General features: G+C 44.3%; 1 protein-coding gene across 6 annotated transcripts in view; it reads left to right on the plus strand.

The window, feature by feature from the left end:
- Positions 1 to 15,693, plus strand: part of DOCK7 (dedicator of cytokinesis 7) — a 199,139-nt gene that overhangs the window by 153,215 nt on the left and 30,231 nt on the right. For all 6 annotated transcript variants that reach the window (XM_019501183.1, XM_019501184.1, XM_019501185.1 and 3 more), the window contains 7 exons: positions 3,788 to 3,957; positions 4,830 to 4,984; positions 6,989 to 7,171; positions 7,711 to 7,846; positions 8,764 to 8,860; positions 12,531 to 12,627; positions 13,514 to 13,648. In XM_019501183.1, coding sequence (XP_019356728.1) covers positions 3,788 to 3,957; positions 4,830 to 4,984; positions 6,989 to 7,171; positions 7,711 to 7,846; positions 8,764 to 8,860; positions 12,531 to 12,627; positions 13,514 to 13,648 — 973 coding nt within the window. The remainder of the gene's footprint in view (positions 1 to 3,787; positions 3,958 to 4,829; positions 4,985 to 6,988; positions 7,172 to 7,710; positions 7,847 to 8,763; positions 8,861 to 12,530; positions 12,628 to 13,513; positions 13,649 to 15,693) is intronic.

A 15,693-nucleotide genomic window follows, 5' to 3' on the forward strand; every position in this document is an offset into this window, starting at 1 on the left:
AAAGACAGCAATGTGGAAAAACAAGATCTGTTTAATGCAGGACATACAAAATGCATTTGCTCTTGATACAGCCCAGAAGTATTACCTTCTCCACATTTGTAGTAAATACAGAAAAGAGAGGGGGAAAAACAGTCAAGGTTAAAATTGCACTGAAATTTGTTTGATTGGGTTACATCATCTGGGCAGTGTTGTGACCTCTCCATACCAGTTTTTTCCTTCACCTGCTAACTACCTGCTGCTAATGCAGTTGGAGTTGCAGCTAGCAAGGGAAGTGAAGGGTAACAAGAAAGGCCTCTATAAGTATATCAGCAACAAAAACAAAATCAAGGGAAATGTGAGTCCCTTACTAAATGGGTGAAGCAACATAGTGACAGATGATGCGGAAGAAGCTGAAGTACCCAATGTCTTGTTCACTTCAGTCTTCATAGGCAAGGTCAGCTTCCAGACTGCTGCATCTGGCAGCACAGTTTGGGGAGGAGATGAGCAGCCAACAGTGGCAAAATAACAGGTTAGGGAACTATTTAGAACTATTTAGAAAAGATGAATATGTACAAGTCCACAGGGCTGGACTCGATGCATTTGCTGGTGCTGAGGGAATTGGCCGATGTGATTGCAGAGCACTGGCCATTATCTTTGAAAACTTGTGGTGATTGGGAGAGGTCCCAGATGACTGGAAAAGGGCAAATATAGTGCCCATCTTTAAGAAAGGGAAGAAGGAAGATCTAGGGGACTACAGACAGCTTCACGTCAGATCCTGGAAAAATCGTGGAACAGGTCCTTAAGGAATCCATTTCTAAGCACTCGGAGGAGAAGGTGATTCAGAACAGTCGGCATGGATTCACCAAAGGCAAGTCATGCCTGACCAACCTGATTGCCTTCCATGATTACATGACTGGCTATGTGGATGCGGGAAGAGCAGTGGATATGATATACCTTGACTTAGGCAAGACTTTTCATAGGGTCTCCGACAACATTCTTGCAAGCAAGCTTTAGGAAGAATGGGTTGGATGAATAGACTGTAAAGTGCATAGAAACCTGGCTGAATCATTGGGCTCAGAGAGTAGTAATCAATGACTTGATGTCTAGCTGGCAACTGGTATCAAGCCCCAGGGGTTGGTCCTGGGACTGGTTTTGTTCAGTATTTTCATCAACAATCTGGAAGATGGAATGGAGTGTGCCCCGGCAGGTTTGCAGATAATACCAAGCTAGGGGGAGTAGTAGATACACTGGAGGGGTAGGGCTCGAATTCAGAGAGACCTTGACACATTGAAGGATTGGACCAAAAGAAATCTTATGAGGGTCAATCAGGACAAGGGCAAAGTTGTGCACTTAGGAGGGAACAATCCAATGCACCAGTACAGACTGGGGACTGACTGGCTTATCAGCACCTCTGCAGAAAAGGATTTGGGAGTTACAGTGGAAAATAAGCTAAATTTGAGCCAAGAGCATGCCCTTGTGAAGAAACCTAACGACACACTGGACTACATTAGCAGGAGCATTACCAGCAGATCAAGGGAAGTGATTATCCCTCTCTGTTCAGCACTGGTGAGGCCACATCTGGAGTACTGTGTCCAGTTTTGGGCCCCCCACTACAGAAAGTATGTGGACAAATTGGAGAGAGTCCAGTGGAAGGCAGCAAAAATGGTTAGAGGGCTGAGGTACGTGACTTATGAGGAGAGGTTGAGGGAACTGGGCTGATGAGGAGAGGCGGAGGGAACTAGTCTGGAGAAGAGGAGACTGAGAGGGGATTTAATAACAGCCTTCAACTACCTGAAAGGCTGTTCCAAAGAGGATGGAGCTGGACTGTTCTCAGTGGTGGCTGATGACAGAACAAGGAGCAATGGGCTCAAGTTGCAGCAACGGAAGTTTAGCTTAGATATTAGGAAAAACTTTCTCACTAGGAGGATATTAAAGAACTAGAAGAGATTACCCAGAGAGATTGTGAAATCTCCATCTTTGGAGGTTTGTAAGATGTGGCTAGACAAAGCCTTAACCGGGATGATCTAGCTGGGACTGGTCCTGCTTTGAGCAGGGGGTTGGAGTAGATGACCTCCTGATGTCCCTTCCAACCCTTGTTTTCTATGGTACTAACCAGACATAAATGCAGTTACTTTAAAGTTATAACAGAGGACTTCTTCAACCACATTTGATACCATTCCAGCTATGTAAATGTCTCCTTTCTTGTTTAGGTCTCAGTGACACATTACAGGCATGAGTCAGTTGAGGGAACCAGTTAGAATACATATGTTCTACAAGGTAGTTAAAATGCTTTGGAAAGGTGTCAAGAAGAGGTTGAAATCCTCCAGGAGCTTGGGTTCCCTTTGGGAGTGATAGAATAAGGCCCACCACTTTCAATAGCTAGTGGCCCACAAGGGTGAACTGGGGTTGTTGCCCTCATGTCCAGCCACCTTTGACTCCCCAGCTTGAATGATCAGGTACTTGTTTACAGCTGGATTGCCTGGGGAAAACTTTCCATCTACTTCTGGAGTGGAGCTTTAACTCTTGCTTTTGGAGCTGCAGCAAGGGCCACTAGTTAAAAGGTGTAATGTTGCTAAATATGTCCCAATAATCTTTCTGAACTTAATCCAAGGCTTATGTACAAATGTTGCCCTTTTTGTAACCAGGTCTACTAACCACTGAGTTATAGCTGAAGAGTGGATGATACCTGAAATTCAGGAGTCACTTTAATATTTCAGGCTCAACTCCTGTTTCCTGTGCTATGCAAAGGTGTGGCATTTCCATATGTGTGTATTTCCTGCTTAATGCAATGGATCAAATGATGTACCAAGCTTATTGTTGCTATAGAGAGTACCCAAGGCTCCACCTCAGAAGCTTTCTTGGGGGGTTGTCCATTTCTACCTCTGCGCTGAGGCCACGGATGTTACTGAATGCTCAGGCCAGCAAGCACTGTTAGAGCAGAATTCTCCTGAGGTCCAAATAAAGACAAAAATACATGTTTGTCAAGATGTGAGCATGATAAAAGTGGACTTGCAAAATGGAAGAATATCTTGGGGTGGTAAAGACGGCCAGAAGGTGTTGTTGCCGTAGTTTTGCTTGTTTCTTTGCATTTTGCTAGTTAAAAGTAACAGTGATATCAACAGCTAATCTTTATGTTTGTTATTGGTGAATGACTCAATAAAGGACCAACAAACTGGGATAGAAGCTTTTCGAGTTGAAGAAGTAGGCGTGCTCAAACCTTGTATATGGACAGACTTCTCCTGAGCTGCTTGTTAGGACTTAGAAATAAATAGGAATTAACACCACATGCATGCTTATGTGTGTGCACATGCATGCGCACGCGCACGCACACACGCGTGCGTGCGCGCACACACACACACACACACACACACACACACACACAATCATCTTCCCAAAGGTTTCTTTCCCTTGTAATGTCAAGATCACACTTGTACAGGTGTCTGTAGAGTCTTAGTAGGGTTGGACTGTTGTTATCATTGTGTTATCGTCATCCAGGAAAACGTACAAGGGGAAAAGATTTTTGTGAGATCTTTTATTCGACCAATTGTATAGTTGGGAGAGCTGTTAGACAAGCTTTCAGGCATCAGGTGTCCTCAGGAGGGAGGGCTTGGGGAGAGATGACAAAATAAATAAAAATGAACCATGCAAGTCATACAGATGAGTTTCCAAACCAAGCAGATTGAGAAATACTGAGTGATGACATAAGTTAAAAATAAAAACCGGGAATTTTTTAAAGCTATTTAGTTACAAAGTATTGTTTGCTTTAATGATATTAACTAATCCCTGTGACCCGACTCTCTTTTAACAGTTTGTTTGGATTGCATAAGAAGGTCATCAATATGGTACACAATTTACTGTCTAGTCACGATTCGGATCTACGGTACTCTGACCCACAGGTAAAGGCCCGGGTAGCCATGCTCTATCTACCTCTGATTGGCGTGATCATGGAAACCGTGCCTCAGCTATATGATTTTACAGGTATTTTTGAACTGTGCTTTATGGGCATGTTGAATTACTCCCAGCTTTTTAACACATTCCTCTTGGAGTGAACAACCAAACTGTGGGTGGTGGTGCTGGTGATAGGAGGTGAGGGTGCTGCAATTTTCAAGATACGATATTTCAGGCCATACTTTCAAATTTGATTCCTAAACTGTGTCTGCAAAATATAGGCTCTGAATTTCCATGCATTAAAACTGCAGTTGTCCATTCTTTCCACAAATAGGTTAACTATGTATATGAGTTTACCTTTACCTTTGTGAATTCAGTATTTGTCTATGCACAAATGTTGTGGGCCTATGTATTTTTGTTTAGACTTGTAAAAACTAAGATGCCTGTTTGAATTCCCTAGATGTCACCAGCATCTGCTTACATCCATTCAGACAGGCATGTGACACCTGTTAAAGGACCAACACCACCAAAAAAAAATGAATCCCCCACTTTTTTAAACATTACCTGACAATGTTTGCTATTTCAGAAGTTCTGTAAAGATGTTTCTTAGAATGACTTTAACTATTTCATACCAGGGCAAGGGAGCTGAATTTAGAATAGCATGGAATTTAGCACCCTTCCTTGATCAATGAGACTTTGTAAATTTGATGATATGGTAAAGTCACAACCTAAGGCTTGGGGTAACTGAATCAAAAAGTGCCTGAGCATTTAAGTTGCCCAGGTTCCTTTTGAAAATTGAGCTTTGATGTCGTGTATTTTTTGTTTAAATCTGTCTAGCCTGTACTGCTTGCTGAACCACACTGATACAGTTTTTCTATACCCCTCCCAGGCAGTGAGATGAGGGGAGAGGGAAATCAGCTTGGAATGTGGTAATTAACTTGGATGTGCATGTTTCTTGGTAGAGACTCACAACCAGCGAGGAAGGCCAAGCTGTGTTGCTGTGGACGATTACGAAAGCGAGGGTGGAAGCATGATCAGTCAGACGGTGGCTATGGCCATTGCAGGGACATCCATCCCCCAGCTTACTCGGCCCAGCAGTTTTCTACTCGCATCCTCGGTACAAAACTGTTCCCTCTCAGGTTGTATAAACAGGAAAATTTGTGTGCACACCCGTAAGTGGTGGTCGCTGAGCAGCTGGGGCTGATGTCAGCATGCATCTGTGCGTGCTATATAGTTGTGGAGGGAGGTGGGGTGAGAAGTTGGGAAGTAGATAATGTTTGCACTAGGTCATTCCTGTCTTGAATATTCTAACAGAATGGTCAGCTTTAGCCAGGTGTTCAGCAGTATCAGAAAAAAAAAACACAGTAAAAATGTCCTCCTGGTCATGTGTTCCCTGTGGGTGAAAGTCACCCCTGTGCAAAGCCTCAGCTTTATTTAAGGCAAACATGTAGTTTTAGTGGAGCATGGATCTTGGGCTGGACCACTGCATTGCACAGCGTTTCCCTTATATCTGGAAGCCAGAGATGCCATTTGAGTTGGGGCCCTGTTTTGCTGTGTGCACCCAAAGTGAGAGAGTGTCCTTCCTGTGAGGAACAAGACAAAAGGGGGTAGGGATTAATGAGCATGGACACATGCAACAATTAAAATATTTCAAATGCCTTATGAGGCATTTCAGAAGGCCAGCTGGACAAATGGACATGCCTGTTGGGATGTTCCAAAAGCAGCTACAGTGCTCCAAACTAGTATCTCTTCTTGTTGTTTGTGCACTGGGTACACATGGGTCTTCCAGAATCCCACAGTGCTCTGCTCTTTCTTGTCCCCCCCTCCACAAGGGCAGGAGGGAAAGCAGGGTGGATAAAGAGTAGGAGAGGAAGGGAATGGTAGAGCCACCCCCAACCTCCATCACTACCAGATCCCTGCTTACCTCTACTCTCTGGTGCCCTCCACTGTCTTCTCCCCTCTTTGCTGGGGGAAAGGGGAGCAGAGCCACAGATTGCTGTAGTCTTCTGTAGCAGCCTTGCTGGAGAGCTGCAGCTGCGGCACTTCTTAAGCGTTCCAGCCAGGGGTGCCACAGGGGCTATATATGTGCCCCATGACTTTCCTTTCCTTTTTTCATGTCTTTGTATGACATGGTATTTAGCAGAATTTGCAGATTTGGTGGAATCTGACAGAGCCACACTGCAAGCATTTCTGTTGTAGCCTTGAACTTGTAAGCTCTGGACTGTTAACCACATGCCTTAGTACCCACGCCACCTCAGCCCTTACCCTGTGGCTGAAATGCTACCCTTTGGAAATGTTTTAAAAGTTACTTCTGTCCATACCCAATTAGCCAGCAGGAGAGCATGGTATGGAGGTTAAGGTGAAAACACCAGTAATGGTGAAAATCATGTTACCCAGCCAAGTAATTTTCCTATTGTGATAATTTTCTTAATGATTGGGCATTCAGTAGTCAACCTGAAGTTTATTGAAGGTACCAAGGTGGATGTGGGTCCTGAGTAGGGATTTACAGGAGGGCACTCATTACATAATGATTTTAACTGCATATACATTGCAGTACAATTTCACTGCCATTTGTATTATTTGGGTCCTCTCATTCTGTTAGATTAGGAGAAATAGAAAATATTCAATAATTTATTGACTGTAATTTAAGCCAGGGCTGTCCAACTTCTAAGCAGCCGTGGGTCACACCAATGCAGACTGAACACTGCAGGGGCTGCATCAGCAGAGCCATAGGCCACCAGCGCATAGCCCACATGCACATGTGCCTCTGCCACTGCCCCATGCACCCCCAAGGCCTTGGCCTTGCCCTCAGCTCCCCATGCCATGCTGCAATGCTTCCCCACACCTCGTCCCTTAAGATGGGGACAAGACTTTTATAAGCCAGAAGAGGAAGGGAGGATAGAGAGATTCAAGCAGAGCAATGGGGAGAGTGGCAGGTGAATAGAGGTCCTGCCAGTTAGACAGCCCTGATTTAAGAAAATATGCCACCCTGCTCACATCTGGCTGATGATGATGACGAATTAACCCAGGATGGTTACTTGAACCAAATACTTTTAATAACCCATTGAAGTGTGCTGGGCATCAGTCAGTGTGACTAATGTGACTGCTCCTGTCTGTTCAGACTGGCCGGCAGCATTCCACCTTCTCAGCAGAGTCGAGCCGGAGCCTCTTGATCTGTCTCTTGTGGGTCCTGAAGAATGCTGATGAGAGCGTCCTGCAGAAATGGTTCACAGACCTCTCTGTGCTGCAGCTCAATCGCTTGCTGGATTTGCTTTATCTCTGTGTTTCCTGCTTTGAGTACAAGGTATGTAGCTACTGCTCAGTTCCTTTAAAGCTCCCTGAAAGGCATGTAATAGGACTTGGACAAGCCCCCAACCACCCACTTAAAGTATCCTCTTCCCTTCCACACTCCAGAGTTCTGCTTCTCACTGCACACCCCTTTCATCCTCTATCTGTTTCTTAGTGTTTTCTTCCCACCCTCAAAATCCTGGGGGGCCAGGTGATTTTTCCATACAGCCTTGCTCAAGCTGTGGACCCTGGTAGTGATGTGGTATTCTGCCTCTATACATAGAGCTAAGTGTGTCTAGCTTCTGACCACATCCTGAGGAACCTCCATTGTTTGCCACTCATTTGGGTTCCCATGGGTTTTACTCCAGCAGCTACCACAGGGAGCAGTGCCATGGTGAAGCTGGGAGCAAGGAGAGTTTCCCAGAGAGAGGGAGGAGGTGCAGCAGCCCTTTGGGCCCTGTAGAGGAGTTTCTCTTGCAGCACTTCGTGGACAAGATTTCCACCTGTTAATCCTTCTGTGGTCTCTTCCCTCAATATCTGGTTTGAAATTTGCAGGGCAAGAAAGTGTTTGAAAGAATGAACAGTTTGACATTTAAGAAGTCAAAGGACATGAGAGCCAAACTGGAAGAAGTTATTCTGGGAAGTATAGGAGCCAGGCAAGAAATGGTTAGAAGGAGCAGAGGGCAGCTAGGTAAGTAAGCTTGATTATGGCTTCTGGTCTTCTGCCCAAAACACCCTATTTCATAACTCATAACACCAATCACAGTTGAAAGTTCCATGTAAAGAGCTGCACAGAGAATGTGCACAGCAACTGTCGTTGATCCTACAAAACCCAGTAAAACTAAGCTACATGTTTGTACACACCTTCTACTGGCACTTAACCTGTTACCTAACTGTGCCTGTACAGATATGTCTCATTCCTGCACCCCTGTAGCAGGGGATTCCTAGCATAATCTTGCAGACATAATGAAACCCAGGATATCTTATGCAAAGGTCAGTGTGAAAAAGCAGGGACACAATCTGTTTAGTCCCAGGGTAGATGGATACTTCTACAATAATCAGCAGTGAAATAGTCCACATTATCGGTAATTAGATTGTCATCTCACTTTAGAATTAACACTCAGTTGAGAGGAACATAATTACTTTCTGAATTAGGTTGCAAAATTCAAGGGAACTGTGCTCAATTTATTACTCCATCTCCACTACAGGCTTCTTGTGTAAGTATGGACTAGTCACTATGGCCCAGATTCTTAAAGGTATTTAGATATTTAATTATCATTGATTTCATTGGGAGTTAGACACCTAAATAATACATTTACATATCTGGCCCTTAATCTGTCTGTGCCACACCTCACCAACTGTGAAATAGCAGTGAGATCCAGAGCAGTGTTCTGAGGATAAACACATTGCAAATTGTGAGGTAGGGTCTTAGGGTCTACAGAAAGTACTTTATCCAGATATATATTGTAGCTTTGTGCTTTATGGAGTTTGATCATGCTGTGCCTTATGGAGTTTTATCATACAGTGCTTTCAAACAATTCTTGGCTCACTACCCAGAAAAGATTAATACCAAATTACCATTATTGTTGTTTTAATGTTGCCTGGCAGAAAGAAGTCCATCTGGGAGTGCATTCGGAAGCCAAGAGAATTTGAGATGGAGAAAGGATATGACTCACTGGCGTCAAAACACAGAAAAACTTGACAAGTAACTCTACCTTATCCTTCTACATTAATAGTGACTTGGTTGCTTTATGAAATCAGGTGTGATCCTCTTTCTATTGAAGGCCAGTGGCAATAGTCCACTTGGCTCGAGTATGAGCAGAATTGGGCCCTAAGTTGGGACAAGTCTGATTGGATGGGATAGATTTACAGCTGTTTGACACAGCATCTCATATAATACTTTCCATTGCTTTTGCTGCATTTCAGAATGAGACCTAAGAAGACTAAAAACAAATCTTCTTAGAACCCTGTAGTGACTTGTAATTTAGAGAAAAGGTCCATTAACTTTATCCACAGGTAGCATATATATCTCATGTCATACTTCCTTTTTTCCATGAAAGCATTCTGGAGTTCTCAGAGCTTGCTTTCCTTTCCTGTCCTAATCCATCACTTTGTTTTTCCACATGTGCTGTGCTTTTAGAAGCCACAAACCAGCCAGGTACTGTAGTATTGGTGTGCTGCTTTTATAATAGTCATTTTGTACATCTTGCATACTCAATCATCACAGCTCTGTTTGTGATGCTTGGCAGATAAAGTTAGTGTGTGTGTAACTAGTTGGAATGATCCCCTTCGCTTGTTTTGCCCGTTCCCTTTTAACTTTCCTTCTCCTGGTTTGGTTGGAGCTAGAAGGCTCAGGACCTGTGTCTTAGCTTTGCTGTGCACGTTTTCCATTTGCAACCCACAGGCTTCTGCTCTCCCTTAGCACTGCTCTGAGGGCCTGGCAAAAAGACTGGACCTAACCCTTGGAAAGCAAACAGTGCCCTAGAGCAGCAGTTCTCAACCTTTTTTGTACCAGGACCCATTTGTAAACATCGATAGCCAGTCCTGACCCAGTGCCTCTCGCTCCCGACCAGCTGCCCCTTGCCCCTCAGTGTGTGAGACAAGGGGGAGTGTGTATGGGGCATGGGGCTGGAACTCTGCCAGTCTCTAAGGGCAAAACCATGATTTCCCACATTTTTTTCCTTTAAAGGAGAATCCATTTTTAAAGTTTGTTGATCCATTTTTAAAGTTTGTTCATGACCCTTTCATATATTCTTGCAACCCACTTTTTGGGTCACAACCCACAGGTTGAGAAACACTGCCCTAGAGAAGCTCTGGAGGAGCTGGGAAATGGAGTTGTTGCAGCCCGGATGAAAGGAAGGGCTGGCATCCTTAATTTTCTGGACTCTGCTTCCCTCCACTGTTGCTTTGGTTTATGTGGATTTGCACTCTGCATGAATCCATATGCAAAGGCCTTGGCCAACAGATTCTCCTCACCTTTCCTATGTTACAGATATCCCATCAATGGTGCACATTACAGTGCGAAGTTCTCTTTCCATGGTATCTCCACTACTTTGTTCTCCAGCCCAGTAGAATGCACTCTTTTTGCTCTTTGGTTTTAGTACACCTGTACAAACCTCAGGATAGAGTCCCATGTTGTTTTTGGTTGCATTTCACAGAAGTATACCAAACTGAGAAATTAAACAAGATGGAGTGTGTGTATGTGCAAATGTATATATGTACCTTGACAGGCACACATCACCCAATGGGTGAATATTATGTGTACATAGTGTATCATGCCCCTATATTACAGCAAAATAACTGAACATGTGCCAATGCCAAGATGTCTGCTTACCTTGTAAAAAGAGAGAGGCAAGTTCTTAGGTTACCAATTCTCATGCCCAAAACCAAAACCAGCATCTTTAACTATATGCTGAAGTGTCTAAGAGGTACAGCCTGTGGAAGATGGGTATAAAATTCTCTTGTATTAGGTGAGCCATGTGATAGCTGTGATGTGTAAATGCTGGGCTCCAAAGAACTGCAGTGGTCATCCAGTGGCATGATTGACTTGGAGCTCTGCATGTTCCTACCTAAGAGGAAAGGATATAGTACTGTAACTAGATGGGATTTTGTGTTATATTCCACAGATATACCTAGCATGAAGATGGGGGGAAAAAAGCTTTCCTAGATACTGCTGCAGTTTGGATATCCAAAAGCAGCTGGGTACCGTAGAGGAAAATAAGTTACAGACCTCAGTAACAAAAGGACGTACAGGCCTCCTGAAACTGAAAGAGCTACTGCCCCTTCCACCGTCTCCTCTGGTTGCTTTTGTCAACTTCAGAACATAACCTCTTCTTTTACCAACCGCTTAGTTCTTTTCAGTCCCACCCAGACGTTGGGAAATCTGAGTCACCAACCGATGTTGACCCAGAGAAAGAGAGATGTAGGATCAAATTCGTTCCTGGTGTAATTCCATAGTAAAGAATAGGGATACACCAGATACACATCTGGCCCATGGAATAGTGAGTCATCAACTTGCTGATAGCACCATGCCCCAAACTTTATCCCAGCTACTAGCCTCACGTACACATTCAACAGCAATGAACTGCTGTTGTAGCTAAGATTATTTCATTTTGTGTTAGAACATCCCCCAGTTATACTTGCTCATTCTGAGCCAAGGTCAGCTGCATGCAACTCCCAATTGTTTGCAGTAAGGTATGGGCACATACTACATCTAGAGGTGGAATTTGGCCTTTTAACATCAGAGAATGGAGTTTATAGCTCATTAAAGAAGAATATTATTCAGAGCCAAGAAATCTGTACACCATTTGAAGTAACAGCTCCCACCCCTTTCATATGCAATAGATATTAGAATAGCATTAAGAGCCTGCATGTTGTAGAGATACAGGATGCTTTGGAGCTTTCACAGGAGGCAGGGTATGTGGGAGGGAAAGAGGTATGTTGCAACAGGAGCTCTGCAGAAGGTTGCAGCTGAGTCAGCCAGAATTTCCTCTGGGGCCAAGAGGGAACTAACATGATAGTAGGTGTCCTGGCACCCTTTGAAATGGCAGAATGTGTGTCCAGCCACTTAGGCCTTCCATTCACATTGTAGCATTCTCCTGTATAGGAGTGTGAGAGTGGCACCCCTTATGCCCAGCCACACAAAACAAGATACAATCAGGCACTTAAAATTGCTACTGGATATTTGCCAGATCCAGCTTATTTTCTTAAAGATGAGCAGTGCCATTGAAGTCACTGGACAGTTTGTGTGAGTAGGTCTGGGACCATAATCACCTTTGCCAGGAAAGTCTGTGCGTTGCATTTAATAGCGAAATTGTGTGATTGTCTCCTGAAGGCAGATACTAAAAACCTGCACTGGCAAATGTAATGGAAAAAGGACAAATACCACATATACCTCTTGTGTAGTTTACATTGGAACGTGCTTAGCTATAAGGCTCAACAGCGCAAAAAATGCTCATGTAGCGCCACCTTGTGTTCATATTCTGTAACATAGTCATATGTGCTTAGTTCTTTTGTTGCATGCCTTATGGTGCTGTAAACTGGCTGTGAGCTGGACTTTGATGCGTAATCTGTTGTTACAGCATTACTGGTAAAGTAACGAAATGAAAAAATATTGTGACATACCCCAAGAATAAGAAGCTTTATCACAGTTAATTTTTTTATATTTAAAAAACCAAGTCTTCCCCCTTACCCCGACTCTTAAATATGTTAATGAATTTAAATATCCTTGTGGTGTTGACCATTACTAATTATTTGCATTTATAATAGCATTTTTCCCAATAATGAACAACTGTGTTTGCTGTGAGAATGTGTGGGCCTTGATTTTTTTTTTTTTTAACAAAATGTAATTTGAATATTTTCCTTCCTCTGGTTAGATCGAGGGCAGAGATAGAACATGAAGCACTTACCGATGGAAATCTTGCAACTGAAGCTAATCTGATTATTTTGGATACTTTAGAGATAGTTGTCCAGGTAAGGATACTTGGGAAATATCACTGGTGTTCTATTAACATGTTCTGACGGCGCAGGCACCTCCCTTTCTAAAGCAAGGCCCTCCTGTTATTTAGGGCAGGCCTTAAAAGCGCTAGCAAAGACTTTACAACACTCTGTTGCTGCAGCAGAAAGGCAGAGCAGGGAGGTGTAGGACTTCTGAGATAAAAGATTCTTCCCCAAAGCAGTAAGCAGTCACTTTGTTAAATTGCCGTCATTTCTCCAGCTTTTTCAAAGGGTGCTCATCCTCTTCACTGTAGGAGTACACAGTGGTGTCCAACATGCTGCCCACAGAGCTGTTTCATCCAGTCCGTGGGGCTCTGGGGGGCTGGAGTGAGCAGGAGCTGCAAAGCCCTGATGGGCACATGCGTTGGTGCTAGTGATGGCTACATTACCCCTCTCCTGCTGCCATTCACCCCACCACCACCAGGTGCAGATCCAGGCTGGGCAGCTCTTTGCAGACTGGATCTATCCCATGAGGAAACCCACAAACAGAATCCAGCCTGGGGGTGTAGAACTGACACCCGTGGAGTACAGGAAGTATTTGTTGATACAGTTAAAGTACTGTATCGTTCTGATTATGAGTCCAACTTTTTTCCCTCCAGCAGAGCCATAAAGCATAGCCCTGTTAGGGCCAGAGCCTCAGCTGGCTCAAATCTGCATCGCTCTGCTGACTTAAGTGGAATCATACTGATTTCCATCAACTGACAAATTAACTCAAAAAGCTGCACAGTTCTGTAACCTTCGCTAAACCAGTCAAATAGCTTCTCATACATTTGAACTGCTGCATGTTGTTCAGGACCATTACATGCTCTGCCCACCTGGGTCCATGTTATTTATAAAACAGTTGGTTTAATTTTGCCTGCAGACCGTTTCTGTGACTGAATCCAAAGAGAGTATCCTTGGTGGGGTGCTAAAAGTGCTGCTGCACAGCATGGCTTGTAATCAAAGTGCACTTTATCTCCAACACTGCTTCGCCACACAAAGAGCTTTGGTTTCAAAGGTGAGTTTCCTGCAAATGCTGTAATGTTTGCTAGTGGTTTATCTTTGTCAGTGTTTGAGCTGCATCGCTGCAAAGTTCTTGTTCTATACTTTGTAACATGAAAATTTAAATTATCTGCTTTGATGAATGGAAACAAGCTTTCATTAGAGTCATGGTCCCATCCTCTGCACAAATACAGGATTGCTCTTCCTAAAGTATCCCAGACAAGCAAGCCTCCTCTGAAGGGATTCTGCAAATTCCCTAGGCAGCTTGTTCCATTGTCTCACTGCGCTTGCAGTTAGGATTTTTTCCTTGGATATCATCTAAATTTGCTTTCTGTGAGAGGGGTGAATGGTTTTCCTTCATCTTCTTTGTGACAGACTTTCAAGTAGTTGAAAACTGATATCTTCTCCCTTAATTTCCTTTTTTCCAAACTAAGTACATGTTTAGTTCTTTCAACCTTTCCCCATATGGTATGATTGCCATCTGTGCTCATAGAGACCTCAAGTTGGTTTTGTGGTTGAGTCAAGTTTGGTTTTGTGGACTGATTGTTTAAATGTGTCAACATTTTTCTCGATGTGCTGGGTGAAATGCACAACTGATATGCAAGTTAGAGTTTCTTCTACTCAGTTAGACTGCCTGAGAGCTATTTCCAGCCTTCCTGTCTCCTGGGCTGATGAAGGCCCATGCTCCTGTAATACACAAAAAAGGTTACTTTCTTCTACTGAAACAACACTTTTCTTCCCCTTCTTCCAGCTCCATACTGTGCAAGTTTTTGGCTTCTTTGGACATAAAGAACGTACATGTCACTGGGTGCATCTACATGTGCAGTTAGCACAGAGCAATAAACTCCAGTGCAATTCACACTAGAGTCTGTGGCTCGCAGATGCAGCCTATACACATCTGGGACCACAGCAGTTAGAGCTGGGGTGGAGCAGCCATAGGCTGGCAGCAGGTTTGGTGGGTCAAGCTCTGAGTGACAGTGCTGAATGGCAGAGGGGCTGACTCGGGCATAAGGGCATTACAGTGCAGAGCTAGCCAGCAAGCAGCCCCTGCATTGTAGCACCCTTCTGCCCCAGCCAGGCCTGGTCACCATCTACTTACGTGTTGAGGCAGCGTAAATTACTCCACTGTAGCATAGTACTTGTCCCAGACAATGCTATTCTACTGTGCAGTTAAGAATTTACTGTACCCTAATATGGGCACATGTGTAGATGGTGACAATTTACTGTGGAGCTAATTAGTCAACTCTGCAGTAAAACACATGTGCACCTACTATCTGTAATAGGGCTGGTGCCCAAGGATCTAACTTACCTGTCACTTGAATTTGACATACATGCCTCACAAAGTTTGGAAGAAAGTAACTCTGAGTCACAGCTGGCTTAACACAGAATTTGAGGGGACTCAAAGAATGGCTGCGGTCATTGCAGGACCCCTGGCATGGCTTTACGAGCACTCATGGTGCTCTGGTGTGGTGTCGGAGGACTGGAAGAGGGCCAGCGTGGTTCCCATCTTCAAAAAGGGGAAGAAGGAGGACCTGGGAAACTATAGGCCAGTTAGTCTTACCTTGATCCTGGGGAAGCTTTTTGAGAAAATTATTCTGGCACATGTCCACGAGGGCCCAGTAGGGGAGATCATGCTTAGGGGCAACCAACACGGGTTCATTAGTGACAGGTCCTGTCAGACCAACCTGGTGGCCTTCTACGACCAGATCACCAAATCCTTAGATGCAGGGGTAGCAGTGGACATAGTCTTCCTGGACTTTCAGAAGGCTTTCGACACTGTCTCTCACCCTGTTCTCTTTAAGAAACTCGGGGGCTGTGGTGTCGACACCTACACAGTCAAATGGGTCTCCAACTGGCTGGAGGGCCGCACCCAGAGAGTGGTTCTGGATGGGTCATTTTCGACCTGGAGGGATGTGGGCAGTGGGGTCCCACAGGGCTCAGTCCTCGGGCCCGCACTGTTCAACATCTTCATCAGTGACTTGGGCGATGGGGTAAAAAGCACTCTGTTCAAATGTACTGATGACACTAAGATGTGCGGGGATGTGGGCATGCTAGAAGGGA

This window comes from Gavialis gangeticus, unplaced genomic scaffold (genome assembly GCF_001723915.1).
Source record: "Gavialis gangeticus isolate Ggan-Ray unplaced genomic scaffold, GavGan_comp1, whole genome shotgun sequence".
Classification (NCBI taxonomy): domain Eukaryota; kingdom Metazoa; phylum Chordata; order Crocodylia; family Gavialidae; genus Gavialis; species Gavialis gangeticus.